Genomic DNA, 16,595 nt, shown 5'->3' with positions numbered 1-16,595 from the left:
CTGTACACTAAGTGTATCCCAGGTGCCCCTAGAAGACCTAGTTTTAGACCAGGACTCTATTGTGCTAGGCACTGTGCAAACACAGAATTATAAAAGGAGCGTCACTGCCCAAAAACGTACCAGCAGTACTTGGTCCTGCTAGTGAAGGCAGGGGGCTGGACTCGATGACCTTTCAAGGTCCCTTCCAGTTCTAGGAGATGGGATATCTCCATTAATTATTATACTATATTATTATTTAATGAATTATTGCTGCTGTGTTTTTGGCAGGTAATTTTAATTGTCATTAATAAGTGCCTGCTGTGCAACTGATGATCAGTGACCTTCATGCAGGAAAGGACCATTAGTCACTCCCTGCGACTTAAACATCTGCTTTGGCAGATGAAATTTAATGTTGATAATTGCAAAGTATTTGGAAAGCATAATCCCAACTATAGATATAAAATGATGGGATCTAAAGAGATCTTGGAGTCACTGTGGATAGTTGTCTGAAAACATCCACAAAACGTGCAGCGGCAGTCAATAAACCAAACAGAATGTTGGGAATCATTAAGAAAGGGATAGATAATAGGACAGAAAATATCATATTGCCTCTCTACAAATCCATGGTAAGCCCACATCTTGAATACTGCGTACAGATGTGGTTGCTCCCATCTGAAAAAAAGATATATTTGAATTGGAAAAGGTTCAGAAAACAGCAACAAAAATTATTAGGGATATGAAACAGCTTCCCTATGAGGAGAGATTAATAAGTATGGGACTTTTCAGCTTGGAAAAGAGATGGCTAAGGGAAGATATGTTAGAAGTTTACAAAATCATGACTGGTGTAGAGAGAGAATTGTTGTTTACTACTTCTCATAACACAAGAACTAGGGGTCACCGAATGAAATTAATAGGCAGCAGGTTTAAAACAAATAAAAGGAAGTATTTCTTCATACAACACATGGTAAACCTGTGGAACTCCTTGCCAGAGGATGTTGTGAAGGCCAAAACCATAACAGGGTTCAAAAAAGAACTAGATACATTCATGGAGTATAGGTCCATCAATCGCTATTAGCCAGGATGGGCATGGATGGTGTCCCTAGCCTCTTTTTTTACAGGAGCTGGGAATGGGTGACAGGGGATGGATCACTTGAAGATTACCTGTTCTGTTCATTCCCTCTGGGGCACCTGGCACTGGACACTGATCACAGGGAAGACAGGCTACTAGGCTAGATGGACCTTTGGTCTGACCCACTATGGCCTTTCTTATGTTTTTATGCTTAGGTGATTTCCTGAGTGTTGGGACAGAAGGGATTTTTTTAAGTGCTTGTGATGGTTGATTATATGGTATTGTTATAGCTGACTATAGCACTCAGGCACTCCAAAGGAAAGCCAAGGGGAGTTACGCATATAAACTGGTGAGTCACTCTTCAAATTCCCACCAACGAGAAGATTTTAGTGGTATTTGGATGCCTAAAGTCGTAGATAGCAATTGTCTGCTTCTTAACGTGCTTAAAAAATTGCCCTAGGTGCTTTCAAAAATCCCACAAGGGCAGTGGTTCTCAACCAGAGGTGCATAGAGGTCTTCCAAAGGGTACATCATCTCATCTAGACATTTGCCTTGTTTTACAACAGGCTACATCAAAAGAACTAGCCGATTCAGTACAAATTAAAATGTCTTGGGAAAGAAAGCAATTTTTTCAGTAATAGTCTGGGTGTGCAATTTTTGTATTTTTAAATCTGTTTTTTTTTTAAGTGAAGTGAAACTTGGGGTGTGCAAGGGAAATCAGACTTCTGAAAGAATCCTTACTGAGGTTGCAGGAAAAAAAACATCCTGATGTGTAGAAAGAATAGTAAATATGGGAGGCAACCAGCTTGGCTAAACAGTGAAATCCTTGCTGATCTTAAATGCAAAAAAGAAGCTTACAAGAAGTGGAAGATTGGACAAATGACTAGGGAGGAGTATAAAAATATTGCTCAGGCATGCAGGAGTGAAATCAGGAAGGCCAAATCACACTTGGAGTCAGCTAGCAAGAGATATTAAGAGTAACAAGAAGGTTTTCTTCAGGTATGTTAGCAACAAAAAGAAAGTCAAAGAAAGTGTGGGCCCCTTACTGAATGAGGGAGGCAACCTAGTGACAGAGGATGTGGAAAAAGCTAATGTACTCAATGATTTTTTTGCCTCTGTCTTCACGAACAAGGTCAGCTCCCAGACTGCTGCACTGGGCAGCACAGTATGGGGAGAAGGTCAGCAGCCCTCTGTGGAGAAATAAATGGTTCGGGACTATTTAGAAAAATTGGCCAAGCACAAGTCCATGGGGCCGGATGTGCTGCATCCGAGGGTGCTAAAGGAGGTGGCGGATGTGATTGCAGAGCCATTGGCCATTATCTTTGAAAACTCATGGCGATCAGGGGAGGTCCCGGATGACTGGAAAAAGGCTAATGTAGTGCCCATCTTTAAAAAAGGGAAGAAGGAAGATCCGGGGAACTACAGGCCAGTCAGCCTCATCTCAGTCCCTGGAAAAATCATGGAGCAGGTCCTCAAGGAATCAATTCTGAAGCACTTAGAGGAGAGGAAAGTGATCAGGAACAGTCAGCATGGATTCACCAAGGGGAAGTCGTGCCTGACTAACCTAATTGCCTTCTATGAGGAGATAACTGGCTCTGTGGATGAGGGGAAAGCAGTGGATGTGTTATTCCTTGACTTTAGCAAAGCTTTTGATACAGTCTCCCACAGTAGTCTTGCCAGCAAGTTAAAGAAGTATGGGCTGGATGAATGGACTATAAGGTGGATAGAAAGCTGGTTAGATCATTGGGATCAACGGGTAGTGAGCAATGGCTCCATGTCTAGTTGGCAGCCGGTTTCAAGCAGAGTGCCCCAAGGGTCGGTCCTGGGGCCGGCTTTGTTCAATATCTTCATTAATGATCTGGAGGATGGCGTGGACTGCATTCTCAGCAAGTTTGCAGATGACACAAAACTGAGAGGAGTGGTAGATATGCTGGAGGGTAGGGATAGGATACAGAGGGATTTAGACAAATTAGAGGATTGGGCCAAAAGAAACCTGATGAGGTTCAACAAGGACAAGGGCAGAGTCCTGCACTTAGGACAGAAGAATCACATTCATTGTTACAGACTAGGGACCGAGTGACTAGGCAGCAGTTCTGCAGAAAAGGACCTAGGGGTTACCATGGACCAGAAGCTGGATATGAGTCAACAGTGTGCCCCTGTTGCCAAGAAGGCTAACGGCATTTTGGGCTGTATAAGTAAGGGCATTGCCAGCAGATCAAGGGACGTGATCGTTCCCCTCTATTCGACATTGGTGAGGCCTCACCTGGAGTACTGTGTCCAGTTTTGGGTCCCACACTACAAGGAGGATGTGGAAAAATTGGAAAGAGTCCAGCGGAGGGCAACAAAAATGATTAGGGGGCTGGAGCACATGACTTATGAGGAGAGGCTGAGGGAACTGGGATTGTTTAGTCTGCAGAAGAGAAGAATGAGGGGGGATTTGATAGCTGCTTTCAACTACCTGAAAGGGGGCTCCAAAGGGGATGGATCTAGACTGTTCTCAGTGGTACCAGATGATAGAACAAGGAGTAATGGTCTCAAGTTGCAGTGGGGGAAGTTTAGATTGGATATTAGGACAAACATTTTCACTAGGAGCGTGGTGAGGCACTGGAATGGGTTACCTAGGGAGGTGCTGGAATCTCCTTCTTTAGAGGTTTTTAAGATCAGGCTTGACAAAGCCCTGGCTGGGATGATTTAGTTGGTATTAGGTCCTGCTTTCAGCAGGAGGTTAGACTAGATGACCTCCTGAGGTCCCTTCCAACCCTGGTATTCTATGATTCTATAAAATCTCGCCCCTAGTCATTTGCCCAAGTCTCTATGGGTGAAACAGAATTTAACCATATTCCTCAGCCTGACACCTTCCTGCGAGCGATCAAGATGTGGGGTTGGGACATCGCTGTCTGTAATTTCCTGTCACCTAGAGCAGAGCTGTATCTGTACCTGTGACTGGGGGTAGACTGCGGGGCTTCGGAGACGCCCGTCTCTGGTCTCTCTCCAGTGCAGGGCGGGTGAATGGGAAGGAAGGGGTGGGTTTTTGTACAGCTCTGCTCCGTGGCTTTGTCACTGTGCCCGCTGCAAGGCGCAGAAATACACCGCGGTGTCTGTCAGCTCCAGGGCTGTGATTGTCAGAACTGTGGAGCTGTCATCAGCCTGGGAAGAAAACCTCTCCTGGGCGAAATCTGCATTTTCGCTATAAGTAGCGTAGACCTTCGTCCCTCTCCGCAGAATGTACTGCGGGGCCCGGTTAGGAGACTGTCGGTACCAGTAGAGATAGACGCCCGAAAAATCGGTGGTATTGTAGTAACAGCTGAACGTTACTGAACCTCCTTCCACTCCAGACACGTGGGGTTCCTTGGACTGGACCGAATCACCCAGCGCAGCACCTGCGACAAGAAATAAATGAATGCAATGTACCGGTTACAGACAAGCGGAGTGCCGAACCGAGAGAGGGAGCGTGGAAGGGGAAAAGGGACTACAAGTAGGCAGCCAGTGGGGGATATATATAAAACAGCAGATAGATTGAAATGGAGAAAGTGCTGCAAAGGAATGGAGAACGCTGGTGGATTGGTCCTGGTTTTGGGAGGAGAGAGAGGGGGGGTTTAATTAGCAGTGAGCCAGGCTGCATGAGCAAAGCGAACAGCTCCATTACCTGGATACAGAGTGAGTATAAAAAGGCTTAGAACAAAACGCATGGCCTTTGTTTAGCAGACTCTGCTTTGAGTCACAAAGAGTCGGTGAAAACACAATAGCGAAGCAAGGGGATTGTTGGCTGAATGTTATAAACCGACCCACGTGCCTCCCTGAAAAACCGAGAGGAAACTAGGGGAGGGTAGGGGTGTTTGGTAATGATTTCTATGGGAAACCGTCTCTGTTTGGTGGCTCTTCCACCCGCTGCACCTTTCAAAAAAGGTTTGTTTGTAGCTTCTGATGATCCTATGTAGAAACTGGTTTCCATTTTAAAGTATCAGGAAAGGAAAGGAAAGTTGTTTCCATAAAACCATACTGTTTTCTGGTTCAGATAACCTCGTTTCTTTTTAAATAATTACGTGGGATTTTCAAAAGGTGGTTAGGAAACTGGGTTCCTAATTCCCTAGGCTTCTTTGAAAAACCGAGCCTGTTATAGCAGGACTGCTGTAGCTCTTAAGAAACGCAATAAATTCACTAAAAATGAACATTTATCTCACCTGACTTCACAAGTAGAAGGCAGGTCCGTAGAGCAAGGAAGAAGGCCATTTTGCAGCTTCAAAGTCTCCTGCTTTTTACTAGGCTCTTTATGGAGTTATTAGGGGTTTTTTTTCTCATGATTTGCGCATTAAAAGAATGTGTCTGCTGTAAAAGTGCCCTCTCTGTGACTTCCCCCTCGTTATGACTTTAGAGTTGCGAAAGAAATGTTGTCCAGGGAGTTGCCTGATTCAATTAAACCTTAAATAAATAAAATACACTGTCAAATATAATTACCAGAAAGTCAGGAACGCCCCCTAGTGGACATAATAAATTATGCAAGCAAATTTGAAAAACGAACAAGAAAACATAAGAATGATCTGGTGTGGCCAATGACCCATGAAGCCCAGTATCCTCTGGCCAATGCCAGGTTCTTCACAGGGAATGAACAGAACAGGGCAATCATCAAGTGATCCGTCCCCTGTCGTCCAGTCCTAGAATCTGACAGTCAGAGATTTAGGGGCACCAAGAGCATGGGGTTGCATCCTTGAACATCTTGTCTAGTACCCATGGATGGACGTATCCTCCAGAAACCATTCAGATATTTCTCTGGAGTGGGGGGAAAGGATTATTTTCACACGGAATTTCTCCCGATTCTCTAGGTCCATCATAAGTTATGGATCTGGTGCGGGAGTCCTTGGGAGACATTCTCTATCCCTTGTTATCCGAGGGATCAAACTTAAAAATCTGTGTATCTCTGTGTTACTTATCTCCAGAAGAGATTATTTCAAAGACTATTCCTACAAGCCATTCCTTAGTTACAGGAGTTTTGGGAAAATGTTTCGTTGTTTCTTAAGAAAAAAAAATCTTCCTAGACTTCTCCATTTAACACCTGGTTAGTGGCTAGTATTAGTGGTTGTAACTCTGCCAGTCCCAAGCCTGACTGAAAAAGCTGGAGAGTTGACATCAGGCTAGCAGCCGGTCATAAAGCTTTGCAAAATGAATCCACGAGATGAGCATCCTCTTTATGCCCTATATATAGGCTTGGCAGGATTAGATTTCTAGCAGTAAAAGTCAATAAATGGGGATTTCAACACACACACACACACACAAAATATTTCCACTGATAATTCTTTGCCTAGCTGTAAAACTCAGTTAAGAACAATACTGGAAACTTATTGGAGTTTGATTTAAGTTTATTTACTTTGACATATGAAATGTCCACATCATGTCTTAATGGTCACATAGTTCCGACTTTTTGGATCTCCGAATCTTTTGTCATTAAGTAATTGTGTAAAACGCTCAAGTTCTGCGGTTAGTGAGGGGCATGAGGAGGAGGACGCAAGGTCCTGTGGGTAAGTCTAGCCTCAGCTGACATCAGTGACCCATTCTTCTGGGTGCTGCACAGCTACTGACAGAGACAGACGCCGCTGCGATTAAACATTTGGGCTGGGATTTAAGAGCCGCAAGAAAGGCAGAAAGGCGTCGATGCATTGACATATATTTATGGATATATATATAATGTATCAGCGAGATGTTGACAGGGAGGACAGCACCTGTCTGTCTGCGCTATGGCCCAGCGCTGCATCCCTCCCTAGGGGCGAATGCTGGGTAATGGGGACGCTCTCTCTGGTCCCTCTTCCATGCCGAGCCCCTGAAGGTGAAGGGAAGGAGAGGGGAGGGTTTTTGTGCAGCTCTGCTGTGAGGCTCTGTCACTGTGCCCGCTGCAGGGCGCAGTAATACACCGCGGTGTCTGCCAGCTCCAGGGCGGCGATGCTCAGAGCTGTGGAGTTGCCATCAGCCTGGGAAGAAAACCTCTCCTGGGCGAAGTCTGCAGTATCACTGCCAGATCTGGATCCCTTCGTTCCTCTCCGGAGGATGTACTGCGGGGCTCGATTCGGGAACTGACGGTACCAGTAGAGATAGACACCAGCAGTGTAACTAGACTCATAAGAACAGCTGAGGGTCACGGAGCCGCCTTCAACTCCAGACATCTGGGGTTCCCTGGGTTGGACCGAGTCACCCAGCACCGCACCTGCAACAAGAAATGGAGAGAGAAAATACAGCAGTTGTGTGCAGTCTGAGTGCTCTCTTCTATACCTTAGCTAGAATGAGAGAGGGGAGTATGGGGACAGAAAGAGACACACACACACACACTGCCAGGGCGGAGGTGTGTGTGTGTGTAAAAAGAGAAAAAAAAGAGAGATTCGGGAGTAATCAGCATAACTCGACGACCAGCTACCTGGATATAGAGTGAAAATAAAAAGGCCGAACATTAAACGTTTGCTCATTGTGTTAAGCAGAGAGGCTCAGGTTTCAATTCCACCCTGAACCCTTGAGCTCTGAAGAGACAGCGTCCTGCCTGAATGTATTAATCTCGCCGCATTTCTTCAGCCACTGGCCTACTAAGGGCGTATGTGGAAGTGAGATCCCTCCCTAACCCACAGGAAACGAGGAGAGGTTGGTTCCGTTTGTGAACAGCTTTCTCAGACCTTCTTTAAAGTGTCATGATTTGCTGATAAGTGCGACTCTCTTTGCAGGTGTTTACATTAAGTAGGAAACACATAAGTGATTTGTGATACATAGAGTAAATTATATGACGGAGAAATCTAGGACCCCGCATCCCTACAACCAGTTTCTCAAGGATTCTTGTTCGCCTGTGCACAATGAGTATGGAGTCCCTCGGATTTTTTTTTCTAAAAGAAATTGGCTTCAGTGTTTCTGAAATATCGGATATTTCAAAAACACTGAAGCGAAATTATTTTAGAAATATATCATTATGTATATTTCATATCTGCAAATGTCACATTTAAATATTCAAGTTGAATACTTCGCAAAAGTCCCCCTGGAGGATAAGTTATACCCGAGGCGCGCACGGAGCTCATTCAGGGAAAGTCGGGGTTAATTCACACACACTTCGAAGGATTCCCTAAATATCCGAGTATTGAGCTTTGCGGGATCAGACTGGGAAAGGAATTCCCGTTCTGAGAGTTCTTTACTGAGAACCGGGCACCTACCCGTGAGCTGTAAACTTTTAGGGCTGTTACAAAGAGTAGGATCTGTTTTCAACTGAGATTAGGCAGAGAGGTGGGTGGCAGTGGGAAATGTTTTGCTGTTCATTAAAATATTTCAAAGAGATTCAGTCTTGCTTGGAAAATGTTTCATTTGTTTGGGGCTTTTGTCTGTGCTTTTGTTTGGATTGCGTTGCGTTTTATTCGACTGGGTTGGGTTTCTTTGAGTTTGTTTGTTTTTTTCGGGGAGGGGGGGGGTTTGGAATGGATTGAGTTGAACTGAGTTTCCATGGGTTTGGATTCGGTTGGTTTGGGCTGTAATCATCCGAGTTGGATTTGGGATTGAATTTCATTGAATTGAGTTAGGTTGCACTGCTTTGGGTTTGGCTTGATTGGATTGTGTTGGGATGGTTCAGAGGGATATAGGGTTTAGCCAGGTTGGCTTGATTTGAGTACAGTTGGCTTGAATTAAACTGGGCTCAGCTGTTTTGGATTTCATGGGGGCAGGGGGAGTGAATCAATGCACGGCCACGCGTCTTGTTGGTGATGTAAACACGTTTTAGCACAGGGATCGGCAACCTTTGGCACACCGCTTGTCAGGGTAATCACCCTGGCGGGCAGGCTTGTTTACCTTCCGCGTGGGCAGGTTGGGTCATCGCCGCTCCCACTGGCCGCGATTCGCCGCTCCAAGGCAATGGGGGCTGCGGGAAGCGGTGCAGGCCTATCGGTTACACGTTTATAGATGGAGTCCTTTTCTTCCCTAGAAGTGCCAGACTTGTTTTGATAAACTTGTTGCCTGATATATGTCATAACTCTGGTGGAGGGCTCCTGAATATAGTTTTCATTTATCTGAAATTATAGTAGTGACAAAATATTATGAAAAGTTAAACTAAATTAGTAACCCTTGTTCTAACATTTTCCATTTATGACGTACAGTCTTTTCAATAAGAAATGTATTTTAATCCAAAGAAACTTCATTAATAATAAAAAACAGAGGAATATACAGTAGGGCCAAGTGCAGGAACTAAATTTTCTTTTAGAGAAGATTAATAGAATATGAGGGGGGGATAGTTTCTTTTAAAGAACAGATTAGACAAACACCTGTCCAGGATAATCCATGTACATTTGGTCCTCCCTCGTCACAGGGGGCTGGAGTAGATGCCTTTCGATGTCCCTTCCAGCCCCGTGTTTATGATTCTATCATGTTTCCCTAAGCAACTTTTCGTACGAGCGGAGATGCAGTTCTCCCGCACTGTGGGTCTCAGCGCACAGTAATACACAGCGCTCTCCTGGTGAGAAACAGCCTCAGTCTGGAAGGGAACCGTCTCATTAGCCATGTACAAAGATGCTGAGAATTTTCCCTGGAAAAGTGTCTGATCCGGAGCATCAAACTCCGCTTTAGTCAGTATATGCTGGAGAGGCCGGTTCGGAAACTGCCGGTACCAAAACAGATACGGGCTTGAGTCAGCGGTGGTGAAGTTACAGTGTAAAGTTACACTTTGTCCCTCTGAGACGCTCACTTCTGGAGGAGACTGGTCCACGGAGTCACTTTGTGCAAGACCTGTGGGGGGAAGAAAAGCTTTAAACACCGATCTATGTCTGGCTGGAACTTTTAAACTCCGTGGCACTTGGATCCCTCACTCCCTTGTGCTCCTGTGAAAAGTTCAGCCTGTGTATGTGTAGGTCTGAGTCACACCTTAAAAACATCTCTCTATTCCCAGCACACTGATGACTTAGTTTGTGATGGTAACCTGGCTGTCTCTTTGCAAAGGAAAACAAAATTCCTCCCACGATTTCTTTGTTCAGAGACCTTTATTTTTGTCTTTGTAAAAGCTTTTATTTCAAATGAAAGTTTTTAGTCTCACCTGACTGCGGAAGCAGAAGCCAGAGCTGTACAGCGACGTACAAGAGCATTTTGCAGGTTCGGGTTATCCTTGTGTTGTTACTAGATCTGCAGCTAGTAATAGAATATCTCCTCTTCCCCCCCCCTGTGCTTCTGAAAATGATCATTAATGTCCTAAAGATGAAACCTGCTTCCTCCGTGACCTTTGTCGCCTCCCTCTCAGCTTGTGACGCTAGACAACGAGGAAAACTCGTTCAGCTTCTGATTCCAAGTTACTTTCTCTCTCTCTCTCTCACTCACACACACCCACACCTCCTAATGTAATTTAAAATATGGATATGAAGATGTGGAGCGCCCTCTAGTGAATGTCAAATACAACAAGCGACAAAGAGTCCTGTGGCACCTTATAGACTAACAGACGTTTTGGAGCATAAGCGTTCGTGGGTCTCTTGGTCAGTACATCTGACGAAGTGGGTATTCACCCATGAAAGCTTATGCTCCAAAACGTCTGTTAGTCTATAAGGTGCCACAGGACTCTTTCTCGCTTTTCACAGATCCAGATTAACACGGCTACCCCTCAAATAAAACAAGAACATCAAGGAGTCCGGTGGCACTTAAAAGACTAACAGATTTATTTGGGCATTTGCGAAAATCTGCTGTCTCTCATAGGATATTTTATCTGGGGGTCTCTCTCTCCAGAGGATTTTTGAAAGTGAGGCTATTGTTTTATGTCTGAATTACGGGAGGTTTAAGAGTTTTTGAAAATTACCCTTAAAAGATACTAAGTAACCCGGCTTTGATTCCATGGTCTGCCACAAATTTCCTGGAAAAAAGAACGAGGAGTACTTGTGGTACTTTAGAGACTAACAAATGTAGGCTCTAAGGTGCCACACGTACTCCTCCTTCTTTTTGCTGATACAGACTAACCGGCTGCTACTCTGAAAAATTTCCTGGGTGACTTTTTGGGCAAGTGATTTAGACTCTGATTATTATAGGTATTAAGGTGCCTAATGAGGCAATATAGAGGCTTACTGGTATTTTAAAATCTCCTAAATGCTTAACTCTTATTGAACCCCTCTAGGCGCCTATCTCCATCTTAAGACACAAAAGGGATAGATTCACAAAGGGATTCAGGCACCCGGAGTGGCAGCTAGGTGCCTAAATCCCAGAATCAGGCCTTTCCAGGATTCACAAAACCCGTCAGCTGCCCCCAAGCCCTGTAGTGGCCTAAAATCACTTAATGTCTAATTTTTTTCCAGTAAAAGTTTTGTTTTTGTGTTTTTTGTATGTTTGCCTCTGAGTATGCATACTGCCATGACAGAAAAATGTAAGCCTAAACCCGAGTGATTCCCAAGCTAGAGGAAGATGGGGTGACCCTGCACCTAACTCACCTGCTAAGAGCATCCCAGTATGTGTGCCCAGACCTCGCCTATCGGATCGCCCCCCATAGGCAGTTTACACACAAGCTGGAAGAGAGAAGCCCCTCCCTCTTTACATTTAGCCCAGTCTTTAGGGTACTCGCCTAGGATGCAAGAGACCAGTGGTTCAAGTCTACCACCACGTCCATTCGAGCGGGAGTGGGCGGGGTGGTAGACAGGGATCTGCCACTTTGTAGATGAGTATCCCAACTGCTGGGCTATGGGATATTGTTAGAGTGGGGGGAGGGGGCTCCCTCAACTTGGCCTGAAAGAGCTGTTCCCTTGTGAATAAACACTGAAAGAAAAATGCTCCAATAGACTTTTTCAAATTATTTATCTACAGTGGAACAGCTTCAATAGAAAACACTGAGGTCCCCTGCGCCGCCCCCCGCCCCATCAGAATATCCCATAGCCCAGTGAGTACCCTAGCTATGAGGTTAAAAGTTACAAAGGACCTCCACCTTCCTCCCACCCCATAACCCCCAGTTTAATGGCAAGAGAGGGTTTGCCAGTTACAATCTCAGAGAGAGGCATTTCCCCACAGCCCAGATCTAGGTGCCTATCACAGGCCACTCATCCTGGCATCTGCCCTTGGCTGGAGGAGCCGCCTAACCTGCTGACTTTAGTAGATCCCATTCGGAGGTGTCTGTCTCTCCCAGTTCATTGTATAGGGAGCCTGGGCACCCAACTCAGGTGTTGTAAAGCCTAATGATTTTGTAGGCACCTAAAAGCATGTTCTTCTTTACCACACCCAAGTTCCTTTGTGAACTCGCCAGACATACCTTCTAGAAACCTGACTCAGAACCTCCTTTTCCGCTTTCCCCGTTTATAATAAAATGGGGGTAGTAAGACAGTTCCCAGCACCACAGACATTGGTGTTTGTGGGACAAATGCAGTAATGTTTGTGCGGTACCGCCCATGCACTGTGTATTCTGCAAGGGTGATGTTTTAATGGAGCTGTTTGAATGAGGATTTCAGGTTTGCGAGGAGTAACTTGAAACCAACATTCAATATGTTTTCAACAGCGCTTTCACGTCCCCTGCCAGGACGATGATTCCCGCCTCGGTGTGCTTAACGTCTGTCTGCAGCAAGGAGGGAGGGTTTTTGTACAGCTCTGCTGTGAGGCTCTGTCACTGTGCCAGACGCAGGGCGCAGTAATACACCGCTGTGTCTGCCAGTTCCAGGGCTGTGATGTTCAGAACTGTGGAGCTGTCATCAGCCTGGGAAGAAAACCTCTTCTGGGAGAAAGCTGCGGTGTCACTGAGATCACGGTAGGACTTCGCTCCTCTCCAGAGAATGTACTGCGGGGCTTGGTGCGGATATTGCCGGTACCAGTACAGATAGACATCACTAGAGCTGGTATCATAAGAACAACTGAGCGATACAGTGTTTCCTTCTGATCTAGAAACTTCAGGCTCCCTGGACTGGACCGAGTCACCCAGAGCAGCACCTGCAGAAAGACAATCAAATCCAAGGGCAACATTTCAACTGCACTTGACCCATAGAGCTGGCTCTATGTGCATTGCAATGTAAGGTTTGGAATTTCAAACAAGACTAAGGGGTTTAGGTGTCTTACACCAGAAGATATAAAAGTAATAGAGTAGGTTAGAGTTAGGTGAGACTTAGAGAAATTGTTTGAGGATAGGTTTAGGGTTCGGTAGGAGATGTGCATACAAATTTGTTAGGCACCTTTGAAAATGAGCCCCTTTACCTAGGTGATTAAATATCCAAATACTGAGAATCAAACACTTGTCCATGATGTCTCCTATAGCGACGGAGTTTGACTCTTTCAGCTGTTGCTGCGAAGAGGCTATTAAGCTTCTGGTCTCTGAAAGCAGCTACAAGTGGGCCAGGTTCATCAGAAACAAGCCTACAGGAAGAGGGCGGAGTTTGGAAAAGTGACCTGACCCCGGAAACACCACTGGCTCCCTGTTACTCTGTAGTTGACATCGTGCGAAGATTGAGTGAAGAAGGACTGATTTGTGGATACGGAACTGGTCTGGGACTCAGGATATCTGGCTTCTGTTCTCAGTTTTGTAACAGACTCCCGGTGTGACCCGGTGCAAACCAGTGAACTTTTTTGTGCCACAGTTCCTCTATCTGTAAACTCGACCTCTTGCTATTCCTCTACCTCGGGTGGAGATCGGCAGGATAAATATCTTGAGCGGCTCAGGTATTAGGGTAGGAGAGATTTCAGTACATACCCAGAGGCGTTAAGAATGACAAATGGGATTTTCGAAGGAGAAATTTAATGAGATTTAAATATCAAATTCCAGTAATGTCCTTTGAAATTCCCAGCCAATGTTCTTGGGGTATTTTTTCTGCATTTTTGTTTCCCCGCTGCTGAAAGTTAAAATAAAGAAAACATGGAAAGATGTCAAATGACAAAACAAACTCATAATTTTCACCATTAGGTGTCGCTGCATTCACGTTATTTTTCCAGGCTATAGACAGAACGCATTTGATATGTAGGGCTTCTTTAAAAATAAGACAAGGTAATAACACTTTCCAAACAAGCCAGCTAAAAATCCAAGTTTTCAATTACATTTTTGATTATATTACACCTTGAGGGAGTTTGAAACCAGAGCTTTACCTCATCACAGATATAATTAACAGGTATTTTGAAGGTATATTATCCATATATTTAATTTTAGATCATGTATTTTGCCCTAATTTTTCCAAAAATGAATTTAACAGTAGTTTCAACCTATATTTTTTCAGTCTTTCTTGTTAGCCATGTTTCAGTTACAATCTCTCTTGCTTTTTTTTATTATTTTACCCCGACCGCGGTATCTGTCCCATTCAGACATGAGTAACGATGCCCCAAATTCTTCCCGATTTAAGTTCTTTCCCTTTATATTCTCCAAAGGTTATGTTTTAATGTTAGTATTTTGAGTAAGCACTTACTTTGGCGGAGGACAGAGCGTGGACTAACTAAACCGACAGCTCCATAATCATCCACAAATGTTTATATTGAATGGGGTTAAAAAAACATTCAAATGCGCTTCTTGTGGCTTTTAACTTCTGCAACCTCCGCTGCAGCAAGGCGAGGGGAGTTTTTGTGTCTGCCAGCTGCAGGGCTGTGATGTTCAGAACTGTGGAGCTGTCATCGGCCTGGGGAGAAAACATCTCCTGGGCGAAACCTGAGATATCACTCAATGTGAATCCCCTCGCTGCTCTGTGGAGAACGTACTGCAGGGCTTGGCTGGGATAACGGAGGTACCAGTACAGATAGACACGGGTGTCGCTGAGAGTCCCAGAGGAGTTTCCTTCTATTCGAGACACGTAGAGTTCCCCAGGCTGGGCCCAGTCTCCCAGCGCTGCGCCTGCAACTAGACAATCACATCCAAGAACATCACCTCAGCTGTACTTGTCACATGTAAATGACTCCAAGCGCATTGCACTTTAAGGCTGGGGATTGCAAAGAAGTCGAGGAGATTTGGATGCCTCACTCCAAAGGAAATGAAGTTGGCATTAAGGTTAATTTTAGGATTAGGGTAAAGTTAACTCCAGTTATTGGGGTTAGGGTTAGAGTTGGGGTGTGGCGGTGGGTGTTGGGCAGGGCTAGGGTTAGGTTTACAATGTATTGGCACCTGGTCGCCTAAATCTCTTGGGCTCCTTTAAACATCTCAACCTGTTTACCTAAGAGATTGAACATCCAAATTCTGAGAATGAAAGAGTTCTCCATGATTTCTTTTATAGCAGACAGGTTTGACTCGTCCCAGATGTTGCTGCGAACAGGATCTGCAGTTACAACTGGGGAACATAGATCAGAAACCAGGCTGGAGGAAGAGGGAGGAGTTTGGGTGGGGGACTCTTAATAGACACAAGAAATAGATCGGGTTCAGCTTACTCCGTAGCGGACGTTAGTGGCGATGAGAGAGAGGGAAGAAGGATGGGGTTGAGGTGGAGAAGGCTGAGTCTGGGAAACAGGAGGTCTCTGTTTCCAGTTTCTGCCACAGATTCCCTTAGCCAATCTGGGTAATTGACTGAGTCTCTCTGTGCCTTAGTTCCCCCTCTGTCCAGAGAAGTGATAACATTTCTCTGCCTGACCATAGTGATTATGGGGTAAATCCTTTTCAATCACTCAGATATTAAAGTGACGGGGATCATGTAGTATTGACCAATAATATAGACTGGGACGTAGTCGGGCTCCTAACACTCCTCCTAACTCTCTCCGGCTCTCATGAAAATCCCAGGAGAGATTCGCGGGAGGAATTGTTTGAAATTATTCGTGTGTTTCTTCAACAGCCTTGATTGTCAGTGCGGCTGCAATGGGAGAACATTCAAATTCTGTAGACCAATGAACGGATTTCAACTCGCAACACGTATTTATTCTATTCACCAGCAGATGGCGCTGCTTTGCCATTAGTTCGCCACACCACACACATAGAAAGCATCGCTTTTATCGTGTGGGAAATATACTTAAAAAAAAGTAATACAAAGGAATGTCAGTAACCAAACCAATCAGCCCATCATATGAATTTTTCTTCCATTTGAATACTCACTTCACGTTGGTAGCGTGGCACTCACTGTAGCTTCACCCCATCACACGCAGCCCAACATATGTAAAAACAACGAGGAGTCCGGTAGCATCTTATTTGGGCAATAAATTTTCGTTGTTTTTGTGCATACAGATTAACATGGCTACCCCTCTGATACTTGCCAACATACGTATTTTCACCTAAATTTTAAAATATTTCACCCACATTTTTCCACAAATGGGATTTTAAACAATATTTTTTTTCATATTTTACTCATTCATTTTCACCCTGGTTGTACCAGAAATAAGGATTTCGATTTTATTTGTTATCTGGATTTTTATTCTCCTATTTGCACACCGCAGTTTAGTACAAATTAGCATTTTTTTTTGCCCAACACTATACACGTAGAGCCCCTTATATTCTCCAAGCGTGACAGTTGAATGTAACTCTTCAAATACTTAGCTCTTGGAAGGAGCTAGAACAAATATATTGACGTCCCCTAGTCATCCGAAAATATATGGTTTTACATAGCAGAAGGAGTCCCCTCCAGAGATCTGCAAGCAGCATTAATCTCTGAAAATCGAATGCAGCAGGGCTGGGAGGGTTTTTGTACGGCTCTCCTATGTGGCTCTG

General features: G+C 44.7%; 1 gene segment (V, D, J or C); it reads right to left on the bottom strand.

Moving 5' to 3' along the window:
• Positions 1-4,105: 4,105 nt before the first annotated feature.
• On the bottom strand, positions 4,106-5,278 carry LOC128846174 (T cell receptor delta variable 1-like). The segment is given in 2 exon segments: positions 4,106-4,428; positions 5,230-5,278. Coding segments are annotated over 2 exon segments (372 nt in total).
• Between the last annotated feature and the right edge of the window lie 11,317 nt (positions 5,279-16,595).

This window comes from Malaclemys terrapin, chromosome 12 (genome assembly GCF_027887155.1).
Source record: "Malaclemys terrapin pileata isolate rMalTer1 chromosome 12, rMalTer1.hap1, whole genome shotgun sequence".
NCBI classification, from domain to species: domain Eukaryota; kingdom Metazoa; phylum Chordata; order Testudines; family Emydidae; genus Malaclemys; species Malaclemys terrapin.
The sequence above is the reverse complement of the archived record's forward strand: the minus strand, read 5'-3'. Positions and strand labels throughout refer to the sequence as shown.